Here is a 23190-nt window from a genome sequence, read left to right as displayed (position 1 = left end):
ACACGCCAGAGCTCATGCGAAGATCCAATGACAAAACTTTTCTGCTGTGCATGCGCACATCATTTCTTTGTCAGTTGGGAGGGAAAGAGAAGATGAGGTTAATTCAATGCTCGGTTTAAGCACTAAATGAATAAACTGAAAACTGAAACTAAAAGATGCGCTGAACACCTAAAGGGCTCCCAAAACTTCATTATATATTCTTCATGCATATTTACAAGAGAAAAACGTACCAATGGACATCGAAAAACTGGAAAAGAGACACATCGGAGATATAAAACTTCCACGCTAGCGAGTGACTGTGGTAGTTTGTACACAAACATGGCCGCCAGGTTTGATTCATTAAAAGCTGAAGATTTATAGAGAAAGACGTGCTGAACACCTGAAAAGCTACATAAACTTCACTGGATATTCTTCACGCATATTTACAAGAGAAAAACAGACCAATGGACATCGAAAAACTGGAAAAGAGAGCAATAGCAGAAATAAAAAAGTTCTACTTGGAGGTGAGGAAAAGTGACGGAGACTTTTACAAGAGGACTTCACTCAGCAAAGCCGTGTTATTTTGAACAACTGCAGTGTAACAATTAACTACCACCAAAAGTAACTGTGAAGCTGAAACGTCAACCTGTATATAACTTGTATACAAGTTGGGTTGTTCAGGCTTTTTGGACTTGTACTATTTTTCTTGTTGGAACTTTTGACTTTGTACATTGAATTACATTCGGTCAGAATCAGCATTCAATATTGGTAAGTTACCCCACTGTTCTTAACTTTTTGTAAAATCTAGAATTGTTCCATCAAATGTGTATGTATAATAATAATAATAATAATAATAATAATAATAATAATATTGGCTGGTTTTTTTCGTGGTCTATCAGATATATTCCATTCAGCGAGCATGATTGTGAATTTGTCTTTGACTCGTTCAATATCATGCTAGCTGAATGGAATAGACCACTCAACGCCAGCCAATGTTATTTAAATGCCACTCAATAGAAACCCAGGCCATTCACAATTGTATTTAGTCTAAATATTTAAAACATCAGTTCTATTTTGAGTAAAACTGCAATGGAAACCCGGCTTATGACAAATATTCAACATAATCTCAGCCCGAGAATAAGAATCTCATTAAAAGCATATACTTCTTGTTATGGTGACGCTTTCTTTCAGAAGTTGTTCATTATGGACTGAGTCTCGAGTGTCAGTGCTTTGGAACCAGTGTTGGGAGTAACGCGTTACAAAAGTAACGAATTACTGTAATGCATTGCTTTTTGCAGTAACGCGGTAATGTAAGGCATTACAGAAAAAAATTTGGTAATATTTTACTCGGTACAAATGTCAGTAACGTGCGTTACAATGCGTTTTTAACCTGGAATGAAGTGGTGGGCTTTTTTTTCCCTTCATACAAATTCGCCAAAATCACCGCGAGATCAGCAGAGGTGAAACATCCGCGCAAAATGTTTCACTTCCTTTTCCTTTAGGCTAGTCAGACAGAAGAGAGAGATGAGTGAACCTGCAGCTGATCTAACGGCGGATAGCACGTTCTCCAGATGGGCACACACCCATTACTTTAAGTTTGTGAAAAATAAGGATGTGAAGAACATCGCAGTCAAATGCACTGTGTGTGCTAAACCTAAAGAACTGTCCACTTCCCGAAATAGCACCAGTAATTTAACTAAACATTTACAGAGGTGCCATAGTAACATGAAGTTAGCAAGGAAGCAAGCGGAGGATGAGAGTGGCGATAAAATCACAAAGCAGCCAAAATGAACGTTCTGCCGCTCTGAGATGCTCCTTCAGCCTCAGGAGGTTCGGAGACTTGTGGCGGAGTATGTTGTTGAAGATATGCTGACAGTTTGTTTACATTTTTGTCCTGTATAACTGAGTTTTTTTTCTGGTCGGAAGTCAGACTAAAGTGATTGAGCTGCCTTTCCTTCGAGGGCTAATAGGCCTAAGCACTTCAATATCATTAAAAGCACTTTGATTTTATTTCTAATTCTGTTTTTCGAAATGTGACTGGGTAGCCTCATATAGCTAATAGTCATTGTCTAGCTGTGATTTAAAAGGCTTGTGGTTTTTTTTTTTTCAGGCCAGTTTTATTGTAGGCTACGATTTGCCATAATATGTTCATTTTTGTTAAATTTCTGAAATGAAGTCATATCCCTTAGAGCTAATCTTTTTTTTTATGAAGCATAAACTATGCTTAATGCTGTAAACGTGAAAACAATAAAGGCATAGAAATGCTAACTTTGTATCCTGTCATATCTTTAGACATTACAATACAATTCAATTAATGTTAATATGAATAGGCCTAAAGTTACAGTATTTCTATCACAATTTGCCAGACTTTCACCTTTTGTCTGTTCTTGTGATGATTGTTCCTTGTATTGTGCCATGAGCCATCACTGTGGCTATTATATTCTAGTGTTTTTAACCATAAGCCGAGCTCAGTCAGATACCACATCACCTTCCACTGGATGTGTGATGAGCTAATTGAGCGTCTTGAGCTACATTTAGATTGCCAAATCCATACTTCCAGTTATTTTGGTGAGAGTAACTTAAAAGTAATGCAATAGTAGTGTAATGACTTACATTTTAAATACAGTAATATTGTAATGTAACTAATTACTTTAACCTCCTAAGGCCCAAGCTGTTTTTTACATGCATTTTTTATTTCTCTTTGCTATTTGGGCTTATTAGAACCTGATTAGAATAAAAACTAAGCATCATCTTTTGATAAGATGTACTTTTAGAGAAAAAGTATGTCCACATATGTGGATTCTTGTTCCGAATTTCCATAAAGTGCTGTCCATGCATGTGACCGCTAAGCCCTAGGAGGTTAAAATGACAGTAACAAGTAATAAATAATGCAAAACAGTTTTGAAGTAACTTGCCCAACACTGTTTGGAACAGTACAGTTTCTGCCAAAGGATAGAGAAACGAGTTCTTTCTGTCTTCTCTGAAATATGACAAGTTGTAGGGTTTTGCTTTTTGTCATTTTATGTTCAAGAGACAGAAAGAGAGAGAGAGAGAGAGAGAGAGAGAGAGAGAGAGAGAGAGAGAGAGAGACTGGAATATTTATAGCACATGTGATCACAAGTACCAACTTGTTTTTGTGGATGTTCCATAACATTCAATGTAAAACGAATTGACTGAAAAAATTAGTCGCTCTTTCATTAATAACAGAATGTAAATACTGGAAAAATTATGTAGTATCAGAGGAATAAAACACTTTGGGATGTTTTATAGGAAAATAATCACCTTTATCCCTCCTGTTAATGCTGGGCTGGATCGTGCCATATTACCACTGATTATTTTCCTCGAACAGCATGACCCCATGATATTTGATCCCTGACTTCATTTTCCCACTAATTTTGAGCACGTCTTCCACCAAAATAGCATGTTCTTATACTGGATAGCAAGTCACATACTTGATAAAGTGTGCTACATAACATCTGGGATGAAATCACCTGGGGCATAAAAATCAGGATTTAAAATGTGTCGATATTGAAACATGGGGCTATAACGTCAGCTTACTCACAGTGTTTTCAGGGAGACGAGGCTGTCGAAGGTCCCTTGAGAAAGAGATGAAAACATGTTCCCTGAAAGGTTGCTGAAATGACACCAAAGGTGAATTGATACATTGCACACGAGAAACCAAATCAGCTAAATCTAGCATCTGAGGTGGTCTTCATGTTATAGAGGTTTATACAACATCACTGTGTGAGCCAACTGCTATCCAGTTCACCAAATTCTGATTATTTACCCTTAAAGGCTTATCTCTTATAGTACTAACAGCAAATAGTTTCAAGTAGGACTGGCCAAGTCAATGATATAATACTGATCCATCAATACCCCTTATCCTACAGGGTCATGGGGAAGCTGGAGTCAATCCCAGTTGACTTCAGGCAAGAGGCAGGGTACATCCTGATACTGTGATAAATTATATCACAATACACTTTTCTGATTTTTAAATTTTTTTTTATTGCAAACTGATTAGAAGCAACTGATGTTACAATTTTGCACAGATCCTTTAAAATAATTATATACCTCCATCCATCGATTATACGTAAAAGCATATCCTGTACAGGGTCGCAGGCAAGCTGGAGCCTATCCCAGCTGACTACGGGCGAAAGGCGGGGTACACCCTGGACAAGTCGCCAGGTCATCACAGGGCTGATACATAGACACAGACAACCATTCACACTCACATTCACACCTACGGTCAATTTAGAGTCACCAGTTAACCTAACCTGCATGTCTTTGGACTGTGGGGGAAACCGGAGCACCCGGAGGAAACCCACGGGGAGAACATGCAAACTCCACACAGAAAGGCCCTCGCCGGCCCCGGGGCTCGAACCCGGACCTTCTTGCTGTGAGGCGACAGCGCTAACCACTACACCACCGTGCCGCATATACGTATATGATTAAAATGATGACTTTTTTTTTTAACCATTTCCAGTTTAAAGTAATTACTTTTTTGAGACATTGTACAGAAAAGTTTTTCTTTTTTTTTTTGTGTGTGTGTGTGTGTGTGTGTGTGTAATATATACATGTTGAAAGTTTGTGAACCCTTTAGAATTTTCTGTATTTTTACATAAATATGACCTAAAACGTCATCAGATTTTCACACAAGTCCTAAAAGTAGATAAAGAGAACCCAGTTAAGAAAATGAGACAAAAATATTATACTTGGTCATTTATTTATTGGGGCGGCACGGTGGCGTAGTGGTTAGCGCTGTCGCCTCACAGCAAGAAGGTCCTGGGTTCGAGCCCAGTGTCCGGTGAGGGCCTTTCTGTGCGGAGTTTGCATGTTCTCCCCGTGTCCGCATGGGTTTCCTCCGGGTGCTCCGGTTTCCCCCACAGTCCAAAGACATGCAGGTTAGGTTAACTGGTGACTCTAAATTGACCGTAGGTGTGAATGTGAGTGTGAATGGTTGTCTGTGTCTATGTGTCAGCCCTGTGATGACCTGGCGACTTGTCCAGGGTGTACCCCGCCTTTCGCCCGTAGTCAGCTGGGATAGGCTCCAGCTTGCCTGCGACCCTGTAGAAGGATAAAGCGGCTAGAGATAATGAGATGAGATGAGATTTATTTATTGAGGAAAATGATCCAATATTACATATCTGTGAGTGGCAAAAGTATGTGAACCTTTGCTTTCAGTATCTGGTGTGACCCCCTTGTGCAGCAATAACTGCAACTAAACGTTTGCGGTAACTGTTGATCAGCCCTGCACACCGGCTTGGAGGAATTTTAGCCCATTCCTCCGTACAGAACAGCTTCAACTCTGGGATGTCGGTGGGTTTCCTCACATGAACCGCTCGCTTCAGGTCCTTCCACAATATTTTGATTGGATTAAGGTCAGGACTTTGACTTGGCCATTCCAAAACATGAACTTTATTCTTCTTTAACCATTCTTTGGTAGAACGACTTGTGTACTTAGGGTCGTTGTCTTGCTGCATGACCCACCTTCTCTTGAGATTCAGTTCATGGACAGATGTCCTGACATTTTCCTTTAGAATTTGCTGGTATAATTCAGAATTCATTGTTCCATCAATGATGGCAAGCCGTCCTGGCCCAGATGCAGCAAAACAGGCCCAAACCATGATACTACCACCACCATGTTTCACAGATGGGATAAGGTTCTTATGCTGGAATGCAGTCTTTTCCTTTCTCCAAACATAACGCTTCTCATTTAAACCCGAAAGTTCTATTTTGTTCTCATCCGTCCACAAAACATTTTTCCAATAGCCTTCTGGCTTGTCCACGTGATCTTTAGCAAACTGCAGACGAGCAGCCATGTTCTTTTTGGAGAGCAGTGGCTTTCTCCTTGCAACCCTGCCATGCACACCATTGTTGTTCAGTGTTCTCCTGATGGTGTACTCAGGAACATTAACATTAGCCAATGTGAGAGAGGCCTTCAGTTGCTTAGAAGTTACCCTGGGGCCTCTGTGACCTCACCGACTATTACATGCCTTACTCTTGGAGTGATTTTTGTTGGTTGACCACTCCTGGGGAGGGTAACAATGGTCTTGAATTTCCTCCATTTGTACACAATCTGTCTGACTGTGGATTGGTGGAGTCCAAACTCTTTAGAGATGGTTTTGTAACCTTTTCCAGCCTGATGAGCATCAACAACGCTTTTTCTGAGGTCCTCAGAAATCTCCTTTGTTTGTGCCATGATGCACTTCCACAAACATGTGTTGTGAAGATCAGACTTTGATAGATCCCTGTTCTTTAAATAAAACAGGGTGCCCACTCACACCTGATTGTCATCCCATTGATTGAAAACACCTGACTCTAATTTCACCTTCAAATTAACTGCTAGTCCTAGAGGTTCACATACTTTTGCCACTCACGGATATGTAATATTAGATCATTTTCTTCAATAAATAAACGACCAAGTATAATATTTTTGTCTCATTTGTTTAACTGGGTTCTCTTTATCTACTTTTCGGACTTGTGTGAAAATCTGATGATGTTTTAGGTCATATTTATGCAGAAATATAGAAAATTCTAAAGGGTTCACAAACTTTCAAGCACCACAGTGTGTGTGTGTAAATAAATAAATATATATATTATATACACACACACTACTGTTCTGTTGACAACTGTTCAGCAAACATGTGTCATGAGTCGTATCCTGTACCAGAAAAATGCCTTCAAAAATCATTACATCATGTTTTTAGGTCACCTCTCCCAGCTGTAATTCAGAGAAGTTTAAGCCTGACTTGTTTCAGATTCCTCATCGCTGCTACTATTTATTTCAACAGACATTTACATAACAGCTTAATCTATTCTCATCTGAGAGTTTTAATCAGAATGACAGCTTTATTTTCACATGGATAGCATTAGCATCACCTTCACAAGGCGGAGAGGACACACAGGTGCGTGCACTGCTGTTGCTATACTCGAGGGAAGCAAAAACTAACATGCTAATCTTACAACATCTGTTACACAATTTAGAGCCCAGTGAAGGGCAATTATGTTCTCAATCTCTAGCCAAACGCCTAAATGCTTCTAATATCCTCATTAGGGAGTCTTAACACAGCTATTGAAACATAAAACCTATCAAAAAATACAACACAAATAAAGAAAACCTATCAGCCACCAAAATAATGATGATCGTGTCAGAGATAATAAGATTTACTTACAGTTTAACCAGATTTGTGAGGCCTTTGAATATATCCACGTTGAGGCAACCAATACGATTATTGGACAAATCTCTAAAGAGATGGGAACAAAAAAGGATTCCATCAATTACACTGATATATTAACACACACTAAGCAGTAGGCACGTGCATTTACCAAATCTATTGATGCTAAAATCTAACAGAACTAAGTCACTGTAGAAGACTGGCACGTACATACAGCATAAAGCACTAAACCCATCTTTGGCTTCTACTCATCAAAAATCAGGTTGACGAATCAGTGTTGTTACTCGTGCTTATGACTTATTTGTGCTTGTGCTCTATCCTCTAGCTAGATACACTATATGGCCAAAAGTTTGTGAACACCTGACTTGTTGAATACCCCATTCCAAATCTAGTCCCCCTTTTGCTGTGAAAATAATCTTCAGTCTTCTGTGAAGGCATTCCACTAGATTTTGGATCATGGCTGTGGGGATGTGTGTTCATGCAGCCACAAGAGCATGAGTGAGGTCAGGTACTGATGCGTGAGGAAGCCTGGGGTGCAGTCTGTGTTCCAGTTCATCCCAAAAGTGTTTCGCGAGGTTGAGGTCAGGGTTCTGTCCAGGCCACTCAAGTTCTTTGACACCAACCTTGGCAAACCATGTCTTCCTGGAGCTTGCTTTGTGCACAGGGGCATTGTCATGTTGGAACACGTTTGAGCTTTTAGTTCCAGTGAAGAGAAACTGCAATGCTACAGCATAGCAAATACAGTCTATACCTTTCATAGCAATGGTTTGGGCCTCGTAGGGGCATGACGATCAGATGTCCACAAACATGTCCATAAGGTGTATTTTGGACATTGCTGGAACAGTCCTGCACACCCAAGTCAAAACCTAGATCATATCAAAGGAATGAGTAAAACTGATCATCAGATGAAAGCAAAGCTGCGAGCAGAACTTGGCAAAGTCTAATTTTGCCTTCAAGCTTCTTCACATCAAAAGAGAGAGAGAGAGAGAGAGAGAGAGAGAGAGAGACAGAGAGAGAGAGAGAGAGAGAGAGAGAGGTGGTGTAATTATAACCGTCATGATTTCAGGGTCTTTAGCATCCAGTGGTCCATCAGCTGTGTGTGATGTTTGAGAACCATAATTTAAGGTGATTTCCTTTTTTACCCGAGAATTTAAAAAACAAAACACTTTTTACTCAATTACATCTCAAATTATATTTATACATTTTCATTTCAACATGCCAAGCATTCGTTCCAAATGTAAAAGACCATGAGAGGTTTTAAACATACCAATCTGCGCATTTAATTTTATTCATTACAGTCCATTACATCTCTTATGTCTGTTATAGTCTCTTTACTGAGAGAGAGAGAGAGAGAGAGAGAGATCATGTGAATCATGTGGAAAGGTAAGAACACTAATCCCACCCTAAGGCTACATCCACACGACAACAGCAACGGGATTTTTTTTTTTTAAATATCGCGTCCACATGGGCAACGGATCAGTAAAATTTCAGGTTCATATGGCAACGCAACGCTTGCTGAAAACGATGCAATACACATGCCACACCACTACGTGCGCTGTAAGACGGTCCCATCGGAGACACCAGAACAATAGAAGAAGTAGGACGCATGCGCATAAACCCCTTCTTCTACCCGGTGTGAATGAGTGAGTGCTGCTTGTTCTAGTCATGTGGTTGTGACGTCATCGTAAACAAATCCGTTCTACTCATCCAGACGACTTCGCAACGGCGCCGTTGCCAGATTTTTTCCTATTTTTGCTGGCGGGACTGGTTTTGTTTTTGGAAAGCGCACAGGCGGTGCGCGGTTTGGTACTGCTTCCGCAGTGTTTGGACTAAAGACTCTGCCCTAAGGGCTATTCTCTCTCTCTCTCTCTCACTTTGCACCATTACACAATAAATATTCACATTGAAAATATTTTGTAAGCGTGTTTCATGAACCAAGTTATAGGATTTGTTGACAACTCGCATCGAGTTCGTTCCACTTCTACCCGGCGTGAAGCACTGACAGTCATGTGGTTGTGACGTCATCATAAACAAATCCGTTCTACTCATCCAGACGACTTCGCAACGGCGCCGTTGCCAGATTTTTTCACTCTGGAACCCGTTCTCAAAAGATTTTGTTTTGGGGCACCCAAAACGCCCGTGCCGTGTGGACACCAGGCCGAAACGATAAACAATTTTATCAGATTCACCTGAATCCGTTGCCGTGTGGACAGGGCCTAACTCTTTGTACTTTCCATACAAAATGAAACACGTTAATAATAACTAATTTACTGAAATGATGGGGATGGAAGTTATCCTGCCGTCTAATTTCAGTCAAAATAATTTCCATTTAAATACCTGAATGCTTTTAATTGTGGACACTTCAAGAAAGTGTCCTTCAAAGGTAGACCTTCAAAGGTAGACTGCCATTCAGATTTTTCACGTGCATGTCATAAAAAGAATTTTCCCCTGACACCCAATTATTTTTGTTTCATGGACCGAAAGCTACTGAATTTGAATCACAGACTTCCAATTTTATTAGTTTTTTTTTTTAAAATAGAACAATTAATGAATTTAAGGCCACATGGCCCAAAATTCTCTGCTATTTTTTCCCGCTTCACCATGACCCAATTCAAGATGTCATGCATCACGTGGTGGGCTTTCTCCGTTCACACAAGGCATTGTGGGATACAAATTTGAAACAGGAGAGGAAAATGGAGGATGTGAATGAAACATGGAAGACCGACTACAGTAACAGAAAGTGAGAAGAAAAGACGTTATGTTGCAAAGGAAAGAAAACGCAGGACCAAACTAAAAAATACCGACAGTCAGTGAGCACCTCGGTGTGATCAGCTGTTCGTTGAGCGACAGAATGATGTACAGTGGTGCTATATTATTTCATAGTACTTAAGATCTGCCTACATCAGGCAAACAAAATGAACACTGGCTAGTTATACAGTGGTGCTTGAAAGTTTGTGAAACCTTTAGAATTTTCACACAAGTCCTGAAAGTAGATAAAGAGAACCCACTTAAACAAACGAGACAAAAATATTATACTTGGTCGTTTATTTATTGAGGAAAATGATCCAATATTATATATCTGTGAGTGGCAAAAGTATGTGAACCTCTAGGATTAACAGTTAATTTGAAGGTGAAATTAGAGTCAGGTGTTTTCAATCAATGGGATGACAATCAGGTGTGAGTGGGCACCCTGTTTTATTTAAAGAACAGGAATCTATCAAGGTTTGATCTTCACAATGCATGTTTGTGGAAGTGTATCATGGCACGAACAAAGGAGATTTCTGAGGACCTCAGAAAAAGCGTTGTTGATGCTCATCAGACTGGAAAAGGTTACAAAACCATCTCTTAAGAGTTTGGACTCCACCAATCCACAGTCAGACAGATTGTGTATGAATGGATGAAATTCAAGACCGTTGTTACCCTCCCCAGGAGTGGTCGACCAACAAAGATCACTCCAAGAGCAAGGCGTGTAATAGTCGGCAAGGTCACAAAGGACCCCAGGGTAACTTCTAAGCAACTGAAGGCCTCTCTCACATTGGCTAATGTTAATGTTCATGAGTCCACTATCAGGAGAACACTGAACAACAATGGTGTGCATGGCAGGGTTGCAAGGAGAAAGCCACTGCTCTCCAAAAAGAACATGGCTGCTTGTCTGCAGTTTGCTAAAGATCATGTGGACAAGCCAGAAGGCTATTGGAAAAATGTTTTGTGGACAGATGAGACCAAAATAGAACTTTTTGGTTTAAATGAGAAGCGTTATGTCTGAAGAAAGGAAAAGACTGCATTCCAGCATAAGAACCTTATCCCATCTGTGAAACATGGTGGTGGTAGTATCATGGTTTGGGCCTGTTTTGCTGCATCTGGGCCAGGATGGCTTGCCATCATTGATGGAACAATGAATTCTGAATTATACCAGCGAATTCTAAAGGAAAACGTCAGGACATCTGTCCATAAACTGAATCTCAAGAGAAGGTGGGTCATGCAGCAAGACAACGACCCTAAGCACACAAGTTGTTCTACCAAAGAATGGTTAAAGAAGAATAAAGTTCATGTTTTGGAATGGCCAAGTCAAAGTCCTGACCTTAATCCAATGGAAATGTTGTGGAAGGACCTGAAGCAAGCAGTTCATGTGAGGAAACCCACCAACATCCCAGAGTTGAAGCTGTTCTGTATGGAGGAATGGGCTAAAATTCCTCCAAGCCGGTGTGCAGGACTGATCAACAGTTACCAGAAACGTTTAGTTGCAGTTATTGCTGCACAAGGGGGTCACACCAGATACTGAAAGCAAAGGTTCACATACTTTTGCCACTCGCAGATATGTAATATTGGATCGTTTTCCTCAATAAATAAATGACCAAGTATAATATTTTTGTCTCATTTGTTGAACTGGGTTCTCTTTATCTACTTTTAGGACTTGTGTGAAAATCTGATGATGTTTTAAGTCATATTTATGCAGAAATATACAAAATTCTAAAGGCTTCACAAACTTTCAAGCACCACTGTAACTGACAGTGCATGGTCAAGGTAAACCTGTAGATGGCAGTCATGCAACACTGGATGCCAGCTGCTGTAAAACCCAAAAGAGGAAGAAGTTAAACCTGTGCATGCGCACACGGACTTCCTGTCTGCTTGACTGCGTGAAGCGAGCGATTTCATGCACATTATTTGCTCGGGAATCCTTTCAAATTAAAATAACTTCCCAGCAACAGAATGGCCTGATATATTTTGTAAGATATTACAGAGATAAACATCTCAGAATCACCAAACTTCAGAGGGAACTAAATTCAGAGATTTTGTGAAATTGAAAGGCCGTCGAGCTTTAAACTGATCTGTAGTAATGCCGTTTTGACGTGACAAATATACTACAACGTACATGAAGAAAACTTTCCTTCTGCTCAAACCACTACAGAAAACTAGAGAGTTTGTGATTCACGACTTCCACTAAGAACGCGGACGTTAACTCTGAACACCAAAAGGTATCTCAGCGCTGCAGTACGACTGTGCTGCTGAATAATGATTTCAGGCTGGGTTTGGGATGTGTGGAAAACTCTGGATTATTTAAGTGGGGTGGGAAATCTGATCCCAGCTCAAATGGAAGGAAGTGGACAGAAACATGTTACGTTAAGTCAAAGCGCTCTTTCATCTCGCCGTAACGATTCCAACATGCCAAATGGGATAAGGCTTGATGTTCAGCTTCTCTCACTAACATGACATGTTGGTGTCTCAATGGATTTAGTACGCCCTGCAGACAGCCGCTCTAACTCAAAGACAACTGCCAGAATCACATGTTAGCGTCTTGTTCAGCTGATGTCCGCTTGTTGACTGTGCGAACAGTAGCTGCCTTTTACGACTGTGGGCTTTAGGGAAGAGCTTGGGAATTTATGGTAAGGAAATTCCACTCAGCCAAATAGTGTGTTGTAGCATGGAAAGCACACGGAGAAGCTATTTGAACTTTAAACCCGAAACAAAATGAAAGCAGTGGTGCAGGGGCTGCTGAAACACACACGGCGCTCAATAAATCAATTACTACTTCCTGTAAAATACCCATCGGTTTCAAAACCACTATAAATTTAATAGTTGCTTGAAAGACTAATATATAAAAAGAACGATAAGTTGCGCTCGAAGATCATTTCTTCACTTGTTCTTTTTCAGCTGTAAATCACTGTCTCAGTACTACCTTCACTGGGCCCTCTCTCATCACCTGCATGTCTTTGAAGCGTTCTTTCTCCTGATTCATTCCTTTCATTATCGTTTCATCTTCCTTCTCCGACTTAACTTTGCTTCATCTCTTTAATCTCTTCATCTTTCTCCTTCACACTGCTCTTCTAAACTGCATCTATCCCTCTATCCCGAGGCCAGTGATGTGTCTCGAAACGTAACCGGGGAAATGTAATTAGCTGTTTTGAGACGGGGAAAATTAAATGCAGATGGGAAAAATTAAAGTTTAGACTGAGGATCGTTTGCACACGAGGACTTTTTGTTGACCGACCCCTCGACTGGCTGAATTTAACTCCTTTCCAAAATCAAAACTCTACATCCAAAATCTTTGCCGTTCTTCATGATTAGGCAGATTTGCACCGATATTACATTTGCAAATACGCAAAGCTAAAAGACATCATCAGCAAGTAACCTCTGAATGTTTCAGAGAAATAACCGAAAGCGTTCATAAAACCTATAACTACATTTTAACTTGAAGTTTAATTCTTAAAATACTTTAAAACAAAATATGTTCAAACAAAACCTTTTTTTGTGCATTAATGTGTCTATCCATTCAACAGCTCATGCCTGAAATATCCTCCTTCATGAAATATCCATTATCATGCATCACTGCAATTTTCTGTAGATTATGGGAAGAAGAAAAGACTGGAAAAGCTGTGGGGAAAAAGTAGGTTCTCCTAATTGCTTATTTATTTTCAGTGATGTGATAATTGAGGACACTCTGATAGTACTCCACTACTTAAATTATTAATTCTAATTAATAATAATTAATTTCAATGAATTAAAAAAATCAGTCATCTCCACATGTCAGTAGCATGGGTGCAACTGGAGACAACCAAATATTGTGGATTTGTGTATTCTGCACAAAAAAAAAAAAAACCTATATATATGACAATAACACACACACACATACATACATACACACACACACATTATATATATATATATATATATATATATATATATATACACACAAATATATTTCATTGTGTGAAATGTTATACACACACACACAGTATATATTTATACACACACACACACACACACACACAAAAAAAAAAGCCGGAAAGTCTGCACACCCCTTTCGCCTTCTCCATGTTTAATTACATTACAGACTTATTCTACAATTGATTGAGGTCATTTTTTGGTCACAAAATAGTCCGTAATGACAAAGTGAAAGCAGGTTTTTAGAAAATATGCAATTTTATTTTACTGACAAAAATAGGTGATTTAAGGGTTACATATCTGTACATACCCTTAGCCTGATACTTGGTTGATGCACCTTTGGCAGCAATTACAGCTTCAAGGCATCTTGGGAAAGAAGCTATGAGCTTGGCACACTTGTTTCTGGACATTTTTACTCATTCTTCTTGGCATGTCCTTGCAAGCTCCATCAGGTTGGATGGGGAGCATTGGTACACAGCCATTTTCAGCTCCTTCCACAGATGTTCAATTGGATTCAGGTCTGGGCTCTGGCTGGGCCACTCAAGGGCATTCACAGACTTTCTCCAAAGCCACTCCTGTGTTCTCTTGGCTGTGTGCGTCGGGTCGTTGTCATGTTGGAAGGTAAACCTTCGCCCCAGTCTGAGGTCCAGAGCGCTCTGGAACAGGTTTTCTTCAAGGATCTCGGTGTACTTAGCTGCATTCATCTTTCCCTCTATCAGGACTAGTTGCCCTGTGCCCGCTGCTGAAAAACATCCCCACATCATGATGCTGCCCCCGCCATGCTTCACTGTAGGGATGGCATTAACCAGGTGATGAGCGGTGCCTGGTTTGACTCCAGACGTGATGCTTGGTATTCCAGCCAAAAAGTTCAATTTTGGTTTCATCAGACCAGAGAATCTTGTTTCTCATGGTTTGAGAGTCCACTAGGTGCCTTTTGGCAAACTCCAAGCGGGCTGTCATGTGCCTTTTACTAAGGAGTGGCTTCTGTCTGGCCCCTAAAGGCCTGATTTGTGAAGTGCTGCCTGGATGGTTGATCTTCTGAAAGGTTCTCCCATCTCCACAAGTATACGCTGGAGCTCTGCCAGAGTGACCCTCGGGTTCCTGCTCACCTCCCTGGCCAAGGCCCGTCTTCCCCGATCGCTCAGTTTGGCCGGGTGGCCAGGTCTAGGAAGATTCTTGGTGGTTCCAAACTTCTTCCATTTACGAATGATGGTGGCCATTGGGCTCTTTGGGACCTGTAAAGCTGCAACAATTTTTCTGTACCCTTCTCCAGATCTATGCCTTGACACAATCCAATTTCTGAGGTCTATAATTCCTTTGACCCCATGGCTTGGAGTTTGCTCTGACATGCACTGTGAACTTTGGGACCTTATAAAGGCAGGTGTTGGCAATCCCCAATCATGTCCAAGCAATTTAATTTACCACAGCTGGACTCCAATTAAGTTGTAGAAACATCTCAAGCAGTATCAGTGGGAACAAAATGCAACTCAGCTCACTTTTGGGTGTCATATCAAAGGGTGTGCACACTTGTGTATATATGATATTTTACATTTTGATTTTTAATAAGGGGGCGGCACGGTGGTGTAGTGGTTAGCGCTGTCGCCTCACAGCAAGAAGGTCCGGGTTCGAGCCCTGTGGCTGGCGAGGGCCTTTCTGTATGGAGTTTGCATGTTCTCCCCGTATCCGCGTGGGTTTCCTCCGGGCGCTCCGGTTTCCCTCACAGTCCAAAGACATGCAGGTTAGGTTAACTGGTGACTCTAAATTGACCGTAGGTGTGAATGTGAATGGTTGTGTGTCTATGTGTCAGCCCTGTGATGACCTGGTGACTTGTCCAGGGTGTACCCCGCCTTTCACCCGTAGTCAGCTGGGATAGGCTCCAGCTTGCCTGCGACCCTGTAGAACAGGATAAAGTGGCTAGAGATGAGATTTTTAATAAATTAGCACAAATGTCTAAAAACCTGCTTTCACTTTCTCATTATGGGCTATTTTGTGGAGAATTTCGTGACAAAAAATGAACTCAATCTATTGTAGAATACATCTGTAATGTAATAAAACGTGGAGAAGGTGAAAGGGGTGTGCAGACTTTCCGGCTTGACATACATATATATTTCATTGTGTGAATATGTGTTTATATATATTTAGTGTGTGTGTGTGTGTAATATATCATTGTGTGAAATGGGTTACCACATGTTTTGAATAGTTAAAATGCATGTTTTCTTAGATTCAGGTTTTGTAAGATTACAATGGTTAAATGGCATCCCATGACATAATCACCCAGGCACTGGTCTTACAATGTTCTGAATATGAATATCAGAATGTGCTCAACAGGAAATGTCTTCTGCACCATTACTAGTCATTTGTTTGCAATGTGCCCTAATTTCTAGCCAACATTTTAAATTAAACGTTTGGCCCCAGTGATGTCAGTATGAATAGAAACGTGGCCCTTAAATGGAGAAATTCACTGAATGCTCACTCTCTCTCGAATATTACAATCTGTTATTTTGGAGTAGATGCATAGTTCTCCATTTAGGCAGCCAGGAACTCTTTTATTCTGGCTGGAAATGTGACATTCTAGCAGTCTCTCTGCGCACACAAGTGCGTATGTGTACCTTCACAGTCTCGCCACACATACATCCCAACCGATCAAACCCCCTATTGTGAACACAGAGAGAGAGAGAGAGAGAGAGAGAGAGAGAGAGAGAGAGACTCAAACCCCCCACCCACCCACGCCCCATACACTGAGTGTGGTGGCCAAAAAAAAAAATACTTCTACAAGAAATACATGAAATGAAAAGTGGTCTGGAAAACCCCAATGGCTGTTGAGGTGGTTGGCCCACTGCCAAAAAGGATGGGGAAAAAAAATCAAGTTTATATCAAAGCTGAGTTTTACTGCCTCAACATCAAGTAACCATCAACTTCACCAAAACAACCTGAACATATTTTCATTTACTTTCTGATCTTGCCCAGGCTACGTCCCCATAAAGACCACACTGCATAAGGAATCAGTTTAACAAATGCATCCAGTCTGTCTTTGCTATTCATATACTTCTGGTTCAGATAAATGCAAAAGAGAAACCTGTAGTTTTCAGAACTATACATGCTAAAAATGCCAAAGGTAAACGTGAAGGGCAGGCCACCATAAACACACACAATACCTTCCTCTGAATTAAAATGTTAAAAATAATAGTCTGAATTATTTTACTACTTGCTTGACAAGATAATTTATGAGAAAAAAAAAAAATAGGTGATATTCAAGTTACACTTGGTACTTGTTTTCTTCATGCATATAATACTGTACAATGGAACAGCATCCAGACAGAGTAAACAGAAAGACTGTTCATCACCTCATACAAGCACTCCGTTAATAAATACAGCAATTCAGTAATTGTGTGTTTATGGCATCAAAAGAAATACAATATTTACTTACAGTCTTTTAAGAGCAGTAAGTCCGAGGAAGGCTCCTGGCTCAATGTGCGTGATAATGTTATTCCTTATGTCCCTAGAAAAGAAAAAGCAGCAGGTAGGAAGCAGTAAATATTACTATTCCTTCCAAAATTCACGTCATAAACAATTTATTTAATAATTATCCTAGCTTCAATATGCAACCTATAAGTTACAGTGAGGGTGGCACGGTGGTGTAGTGGTTAGCGCTGTCGCCTCACAGCAAAGACGGTCTGGGTTCGAGCCCCGTGGCCGGCGAGGGCCTTTCTGTGTGGAGTTTGCATGTTCTCCCCGTGTCCGTGTGGGTTTCCTCCGGGTGCTCCGGTTTCCCCCACAGTCCAAAGACATGCAGGTTAGGTTAACTGGTGGCTCTAAATTGACCGTAGGTGTGAGTGTGAGTGTGAATGGTTGTCTGTGTCTATGTGTCAGCCCTGTGATGACCTGGAGACTTGTCCAGGGTGTACCCCGCCTTTCGCCCGTATTCAGCTGGGATAGGCTCCAGCTTGCCTGCGACCCTGTAGAACAGGATAAAGCGGCTAGAGATGATGAGACGATGAGACGTTACAGTGAGTATGTTAAAATGACAGACCAGATGTTTATACATAGCTTATAAAAGGCTCAGGAACAAATAGTTTTGAAATGTCATGATTTTCAACATTTGGCAAAATAAGATGGAAAGGACCTTCTTGGAAATGCTAGCTGAAGATTCAAGAACACTGTTACATGCCCAAGTTTCCATGTAAAATGAAATTCATCGTGTGCACACTCAGACTTGGCAGCAGAAAATCAAAAGATGAATAACAATTAAAATAATGACGAGATGGAAAAAAAAAAAAAAACTAGTAGAACTCAGAACCATTGGCATCAGAAGTCTATTTGCTCTTGTTACCAATTTCATATGCCAGAAACTCTCTTAACATGTACAGTCAGTGCGTTTACATGCACATAGAGAGAATCGAATTTCTGCCGTTGCTCGACTGAAATCGAAGTTCAAAATGCCATGTATACACCTTAATTCGGCTGAAATTGAACCGAACTTGATTTCTCGGAATCGAGCTACACGACCTAGTTTATGCGATTTCTGCCGAGCTACTTAGTGCATGTATACCCTATCGAGCTACGTATTCGAGCTACTTACTTCAGCACTGCCCCTTCCGGAAGTGACGAGTGACGAGACCACAAGCGGGAAACACAACAGCCTCGGTCGGCATGACAACGAATCATGACAACGGCATGAATCTTTTCTTTTTGTGGCATTGTTTGCACTGTTAAAATTTACACTCACTTACACCAAATACATCTGTACAGCTGTTGCATAGCTGTGAATTGTGTACATAAACAGGTCATTGTATATATATATATATATATATATATATATATATATATATATATATATATATATATATATATATGTCCAACATCTGAAGAATGTCAATAAAAGCAAAACAGTTGAACTTTTTGTGTGTTTATTAAGACAAGTTAAATTGTAAGCAAAAAATGGACTTTAGAAAAATATACAATTGTGCAAAATAAGTTGTCTTACAAAACAGTGGTCTGCGCAGGACAGTTTGTAGCCATACAGTCTGTTAGAGCAAGCCTAACAGCTTGAGCACGGAACTTGTGAACACGGAACTGCCAGTGTTGCCAGATTGGGCGGTTTTAAGTGCATTTTGGCGGATTTGAACATGTTTTGGGCTGGAAAACGTCAACAGTATCTGGCAACACTGCTGATAACTTTGTTTATACTCTTGAATAGCTCTTCTTCATGACGACAACCGGAAGTGTACCAACACGATGGGGCGTGTAGCGCCACCTGTGGCTCGGGTGCACAATGCACCTCACACAATAGCTCGATTTCATCGTGTGCATGTAGGATTGGATTTCTCTGGCACCCCTGCTGGGACCTTCAGCTTGATTACCGACAGCAGCTCGATTTGGATGTGCATGTAAACGTAGTCACTGATCAGGCACAACATTAAAACAACCTGCCTAATATCGAGCAGGTCCCCCTTGTGCCACTGGAACATCTCAGACCCATCAAAGCAAGGACTCCACAAGACCTCTGAAAGGTGTGCTGTGGTGTCTGACACCAAGATGCTAACAGCAGATTTTTGAAGTCCTGTAAATTACGAGGTGGGGCCTCCGTGAATCGGACTTGTTTGTCCAGCAGATGGAGATCTGCAGAATTTGGAGGCCAAGTCAACACCTTGAACTCTGTCATGTTCCTCAATCCATTCCTAAACAATTTCTGCAGTGTGATCATCCTGCTGAAAGCAGCCACTGCCATTAGAGAATACCGTTGCCATAAAGGGATGTACTTGGTCTGCAATAATGTTTAGGTAGGTGGTATGTGTCAAAGTAACATCCATATGAATGCCAGGACCCAAGGTTTCCCAACAATCATGCCATGGTCAAAAAAAAATTCTGATGGTTGATGTGAACATTATCTAAAGCTGCTGGTCCATATCTGCATGACTTTAAACACTGCTCTGCTGCCAACACATACTGATTGGTAGGATTCAATTGGATCTGCCTCGACCAGCTTGCCTTCTTCCCATAGCGCATCCTGGTGCCATCTCTTTGCCATGCAAGCAATACACACGCACCCAGCCTTCCACATGATGTAAAAGAAAATGCGATTCTTCAGACCAGGCCACCTTCTTCCATTGCTCTATGGTCCAGTTCTGATGCTCACGAACCCATTGTAGGTGCTTTCAGCAGTGGACAGGAGTCAGCATTGGCACTTTGATTGGTCTGCAGCTATGCAACACCGTACGCAGCAACCTGCGATGCACTGTTTGTTCTGACACCTTTCTATCACAGTCAGCATTAACTTTTTCAGCAACCTGTGCTCCAGTAGCTCTTCTGTGAGATCAGATCAGACGGGCTAGCCTTTGCTCCACACAGGGCTCGAAATTAACTTTTTTTCTTTGTGTCCCCCAGTGGTCCCGAATTCTGTGTTGTATTGTCCCGAATGGAAGCAATAGTGTCCCCATTTTTTTCCACTCTGAAATAACCAGTGGTTAATATTATCATATGAAGTTACTATTATATTTGTAACTATGCGATTTTGAACCCTTTATATCATTTTTACAATAAGTCACAAGACACAAGCGACACATGTCCTATACATCATCTACTTCAAAATTACAGTTATTGCATTTTCAGTTTATTAAACTTTGGCGATCTCACTGTATGAATAGATACCCGTTTATTTAAAGGGGCCAACTAGCTCATTCAGAAAATGTTTCAACTCCCTACATCTGCAGTACACTTTAGTTGAAAATAAGACCCCTTTTCTGTTCATTTCATCTACTTATACCTTGAATATCTGTTGGCACTTATAAGGCCAACTTATAATTTTCACCATTACCGTTATCCATTTTTATGAACTTTCCGTTATCCATTACCGTTATCCATTTTTATGAACTTTCCGTTATCCATTACCGTTATCCATTTTTATGAACTTTCCGTTATCCATTACCGTTATCCATTTTTATGAACTTTCCGTTATCCATTTTATGAACTTTCGCTGCCGGGTGCAAATGTTAGTAACATCAGCATAGTGCCAGGTCCGAGCCTAGTTGTGCTGCTGACTGACTAAACTTTCTGAACTAGAAAGACACCAAGAAAACTCACTTATTCTGTTGAACGGTATCTTCCGTCAATATCATCCACATCATTCCTGTTGTATTTTATAACGTGTCTAACAGTGTTCATTCAGTTCATTCAGTTGCTCGCGTTGCCTGCAGACCAGGCGATGACACTTTGGATCCTGAAGGTCCCGGAGACGTTATGTCTGGGCTTTCAGTTTCTTCCCCGCGGTCGGTCCGCTTCAACCACTTAAGCATTTTTGTTCTGGCAAGAGTCGGCGCAGCGTGTGCGGTAGCAATTCCATTCCAAGTCCATATAATGCGGACTCCGGCCGAAGATTCTAGAACAGAATGCGCTGCTCTGTAGCCTACGGATGCAGGTGCATCCAAAGTGTAGCTACTATGTATTTTTCGCTGTTAACGTTTTAAAATTAAAATTGACAAATTAGGTGAATGTCTACGTATGTGTTACGGCTTTGTAAATAATATTAATGTAGAACTTTTTTTCTAGATCTATTTTTTTCCATTGTCCCGGGATTGTCCCAGATATGATAATTTTGTGTCCCGATGACATTTTTTATGGTCCCCGGGACGTCGGGACACCGTTAGTTTCGAGCGCTGGCTCCACACACGCATCCTTGAGCCTTGAGCGAAAATGACCCTGTTACCAGTTCACCAGTTGTCCTTCCTTGGACTACCTTGGGTAGGTACTAAATACTGCATACCGGGAACACCCCACAAGATGCACCACTTTGGAGATGCTCAGACCCAGTCATCTCGCCATCACAATTTGGCCCTTGTCAAAGTCGCTCAGATCTTTACGCTAGCCCATTTTTCATGAACTGACTGTTCTCTTGCTGCCTGATGTATCCCACCCCTTGACAGGTGTCATTGTAAGGAAATAATTTATGTTATTTACTTCACCTGTCAGTGGTTTTAATGTTGATTAATCGGTGTAATTTGTTTTAAACAAGAAGGAAGCCATTGATGAAAAACTATCAGACATTCGACCTTGACCCTGTTTGGATCAACTCCAAAATATGACTAGTTCATCTGCTGGTTACAATGATATATTTCTATCAATATGGAATTATGTTTGAAACTGGAGCAGGCTGTTTTGATCGCTACTCATTTGGGTTAGTTAAATCCTTGGGATTTATCTTCGCTCGCACATTCTGCTCTCTGCTTAATGAAGGTTATTTTGACCAGTAATGTCTTTCTTTTCATAAGATTATGATCCTGACAGGCGATGTAATGGTACAGTACACAACGTCTCTCTTCTTTCACACAGTAGTGTAGTCTAAACCAGTGATGTAATGCTTCATCACCCATTTACGTTACTCTGTCACACACAGACAACTCTTAAATCATCATCATCATCATCCAATCACATCACTACAACACACTCTTGACTGGGAATATATACTTATGTTTGTCTTACAATAAACTGTGAAACATCTCTGAACAGCGGTGACTGTGAGCTCCTGGATCGATCTTTGAGGCAGGAGTGATGTAGTGGTTAGCACCAGGGCTCGACATTAACGGTTGTCCGCTTGTCCGGGACAAGTTCTTCGTCTCAGTTACTTGTCCGATTGGACAAGTGCCAAAATACGCCGATATTCAGGTTACATATCAAATTTATCAGTTTATTCACATGATTTCCAAAGCATCTCACTCGACATATTGTTTTGATGAATCGCCGGATGTTTCTATTCGGAAAGAGCGATGTGCGCATGGGCAATATTCCACTTGCGAAACCGGCCAATACCGCTTGGCCAATGGAGTCAGAACACGCAGAACTCAAGGGTTGATAGATGAAGATGAATAGAAACTTTATTTGTATCCATTCATCTGTGAGTCAATAGAGGTATGGAGGTTTTCATAAGATATATTATCTTGTCATTTGATAACTAGATTTCATCTCATCTCATCTCCTCTAGCCACTTTATCCTGTTCTACAGGGTCGCAGGCAAGCTGGAGCCTATCCCAGCTGACTACAGGCGAAAGGCGGGGTACACCCTGGACAAGTCGCCAGGTCATCACAGGGCTGACACACAGACACAGACAACCATTCACACTCACATTCACACCTACGCTCAATTTAGAGTCACCAGTTAACCTAACCTGCATGTCTTTGGACTGTGGGGGAAACCGGAGCACCCGGAGGAAACCCACGCGGACACGGGGAGAACATGCAAACTCCACACAGAAAGGCCCTCGCCGGCCACGGGGCTCGAACCCGGACCTTCTTGCTGTGAGGCGACAGCGTTAACCACTACACCACCGTGCCGCCCAACTAGATTTCAGTGTATAATAATCAGTGATTTACAGTATTAATC

General features: G+C 41.1%; 1 protein-coding gene across 1 annotated transcript in view; it reads right to left on the bottom strand.

Annotated features, from left to right (window-relative positions):
* The window catches only part of LOC132895127 (adhesion G protein-coupled receptor A3-like), a 109470-nt gene that overhangs the window by 27788 nt on the left and 58492 nt on the right, over nucleotides 1–23190 (bottom strand). Inside the window, exons 3-5 of the mRNA XM_060935361.1 lie at nucleotides 17245–17316; nucleotides 7152–7223; nucleotides 3542–3613 (exon numbers count right to left, since the gene is read on the bottom strand). Of these exons, the coding sequence (XP_060791344.1) occupies nucleotides 3542–3613; nucleotides 7152–7223; nucleotides 17245–17316 (216 nt within the window). The remainder of the gene's footprint in view (nucleotides 1–3541; nucleotides 3614–7151; nucleotides 7224–17244; nucleotides 17317–23190) is intronic.

Source organism: Neoarius graeffei, chromosome 1 (assembly GCF_027579695.1).
Source record: "Neoarius graeffei isolate fNeoGra1 chromosome 1, fNeoGra1.pri, whole genome shotgun sequence".
NCBI classification, from domain to species: Eukaryota; Metazoa; Chordata; class Actinopteri; order Siluriformes; family Ariidae; genus Neoarius; species Neoarius graeffei.
This window is presented reverse-complemented; position numbering and strand designations above follow the sequence as displayed.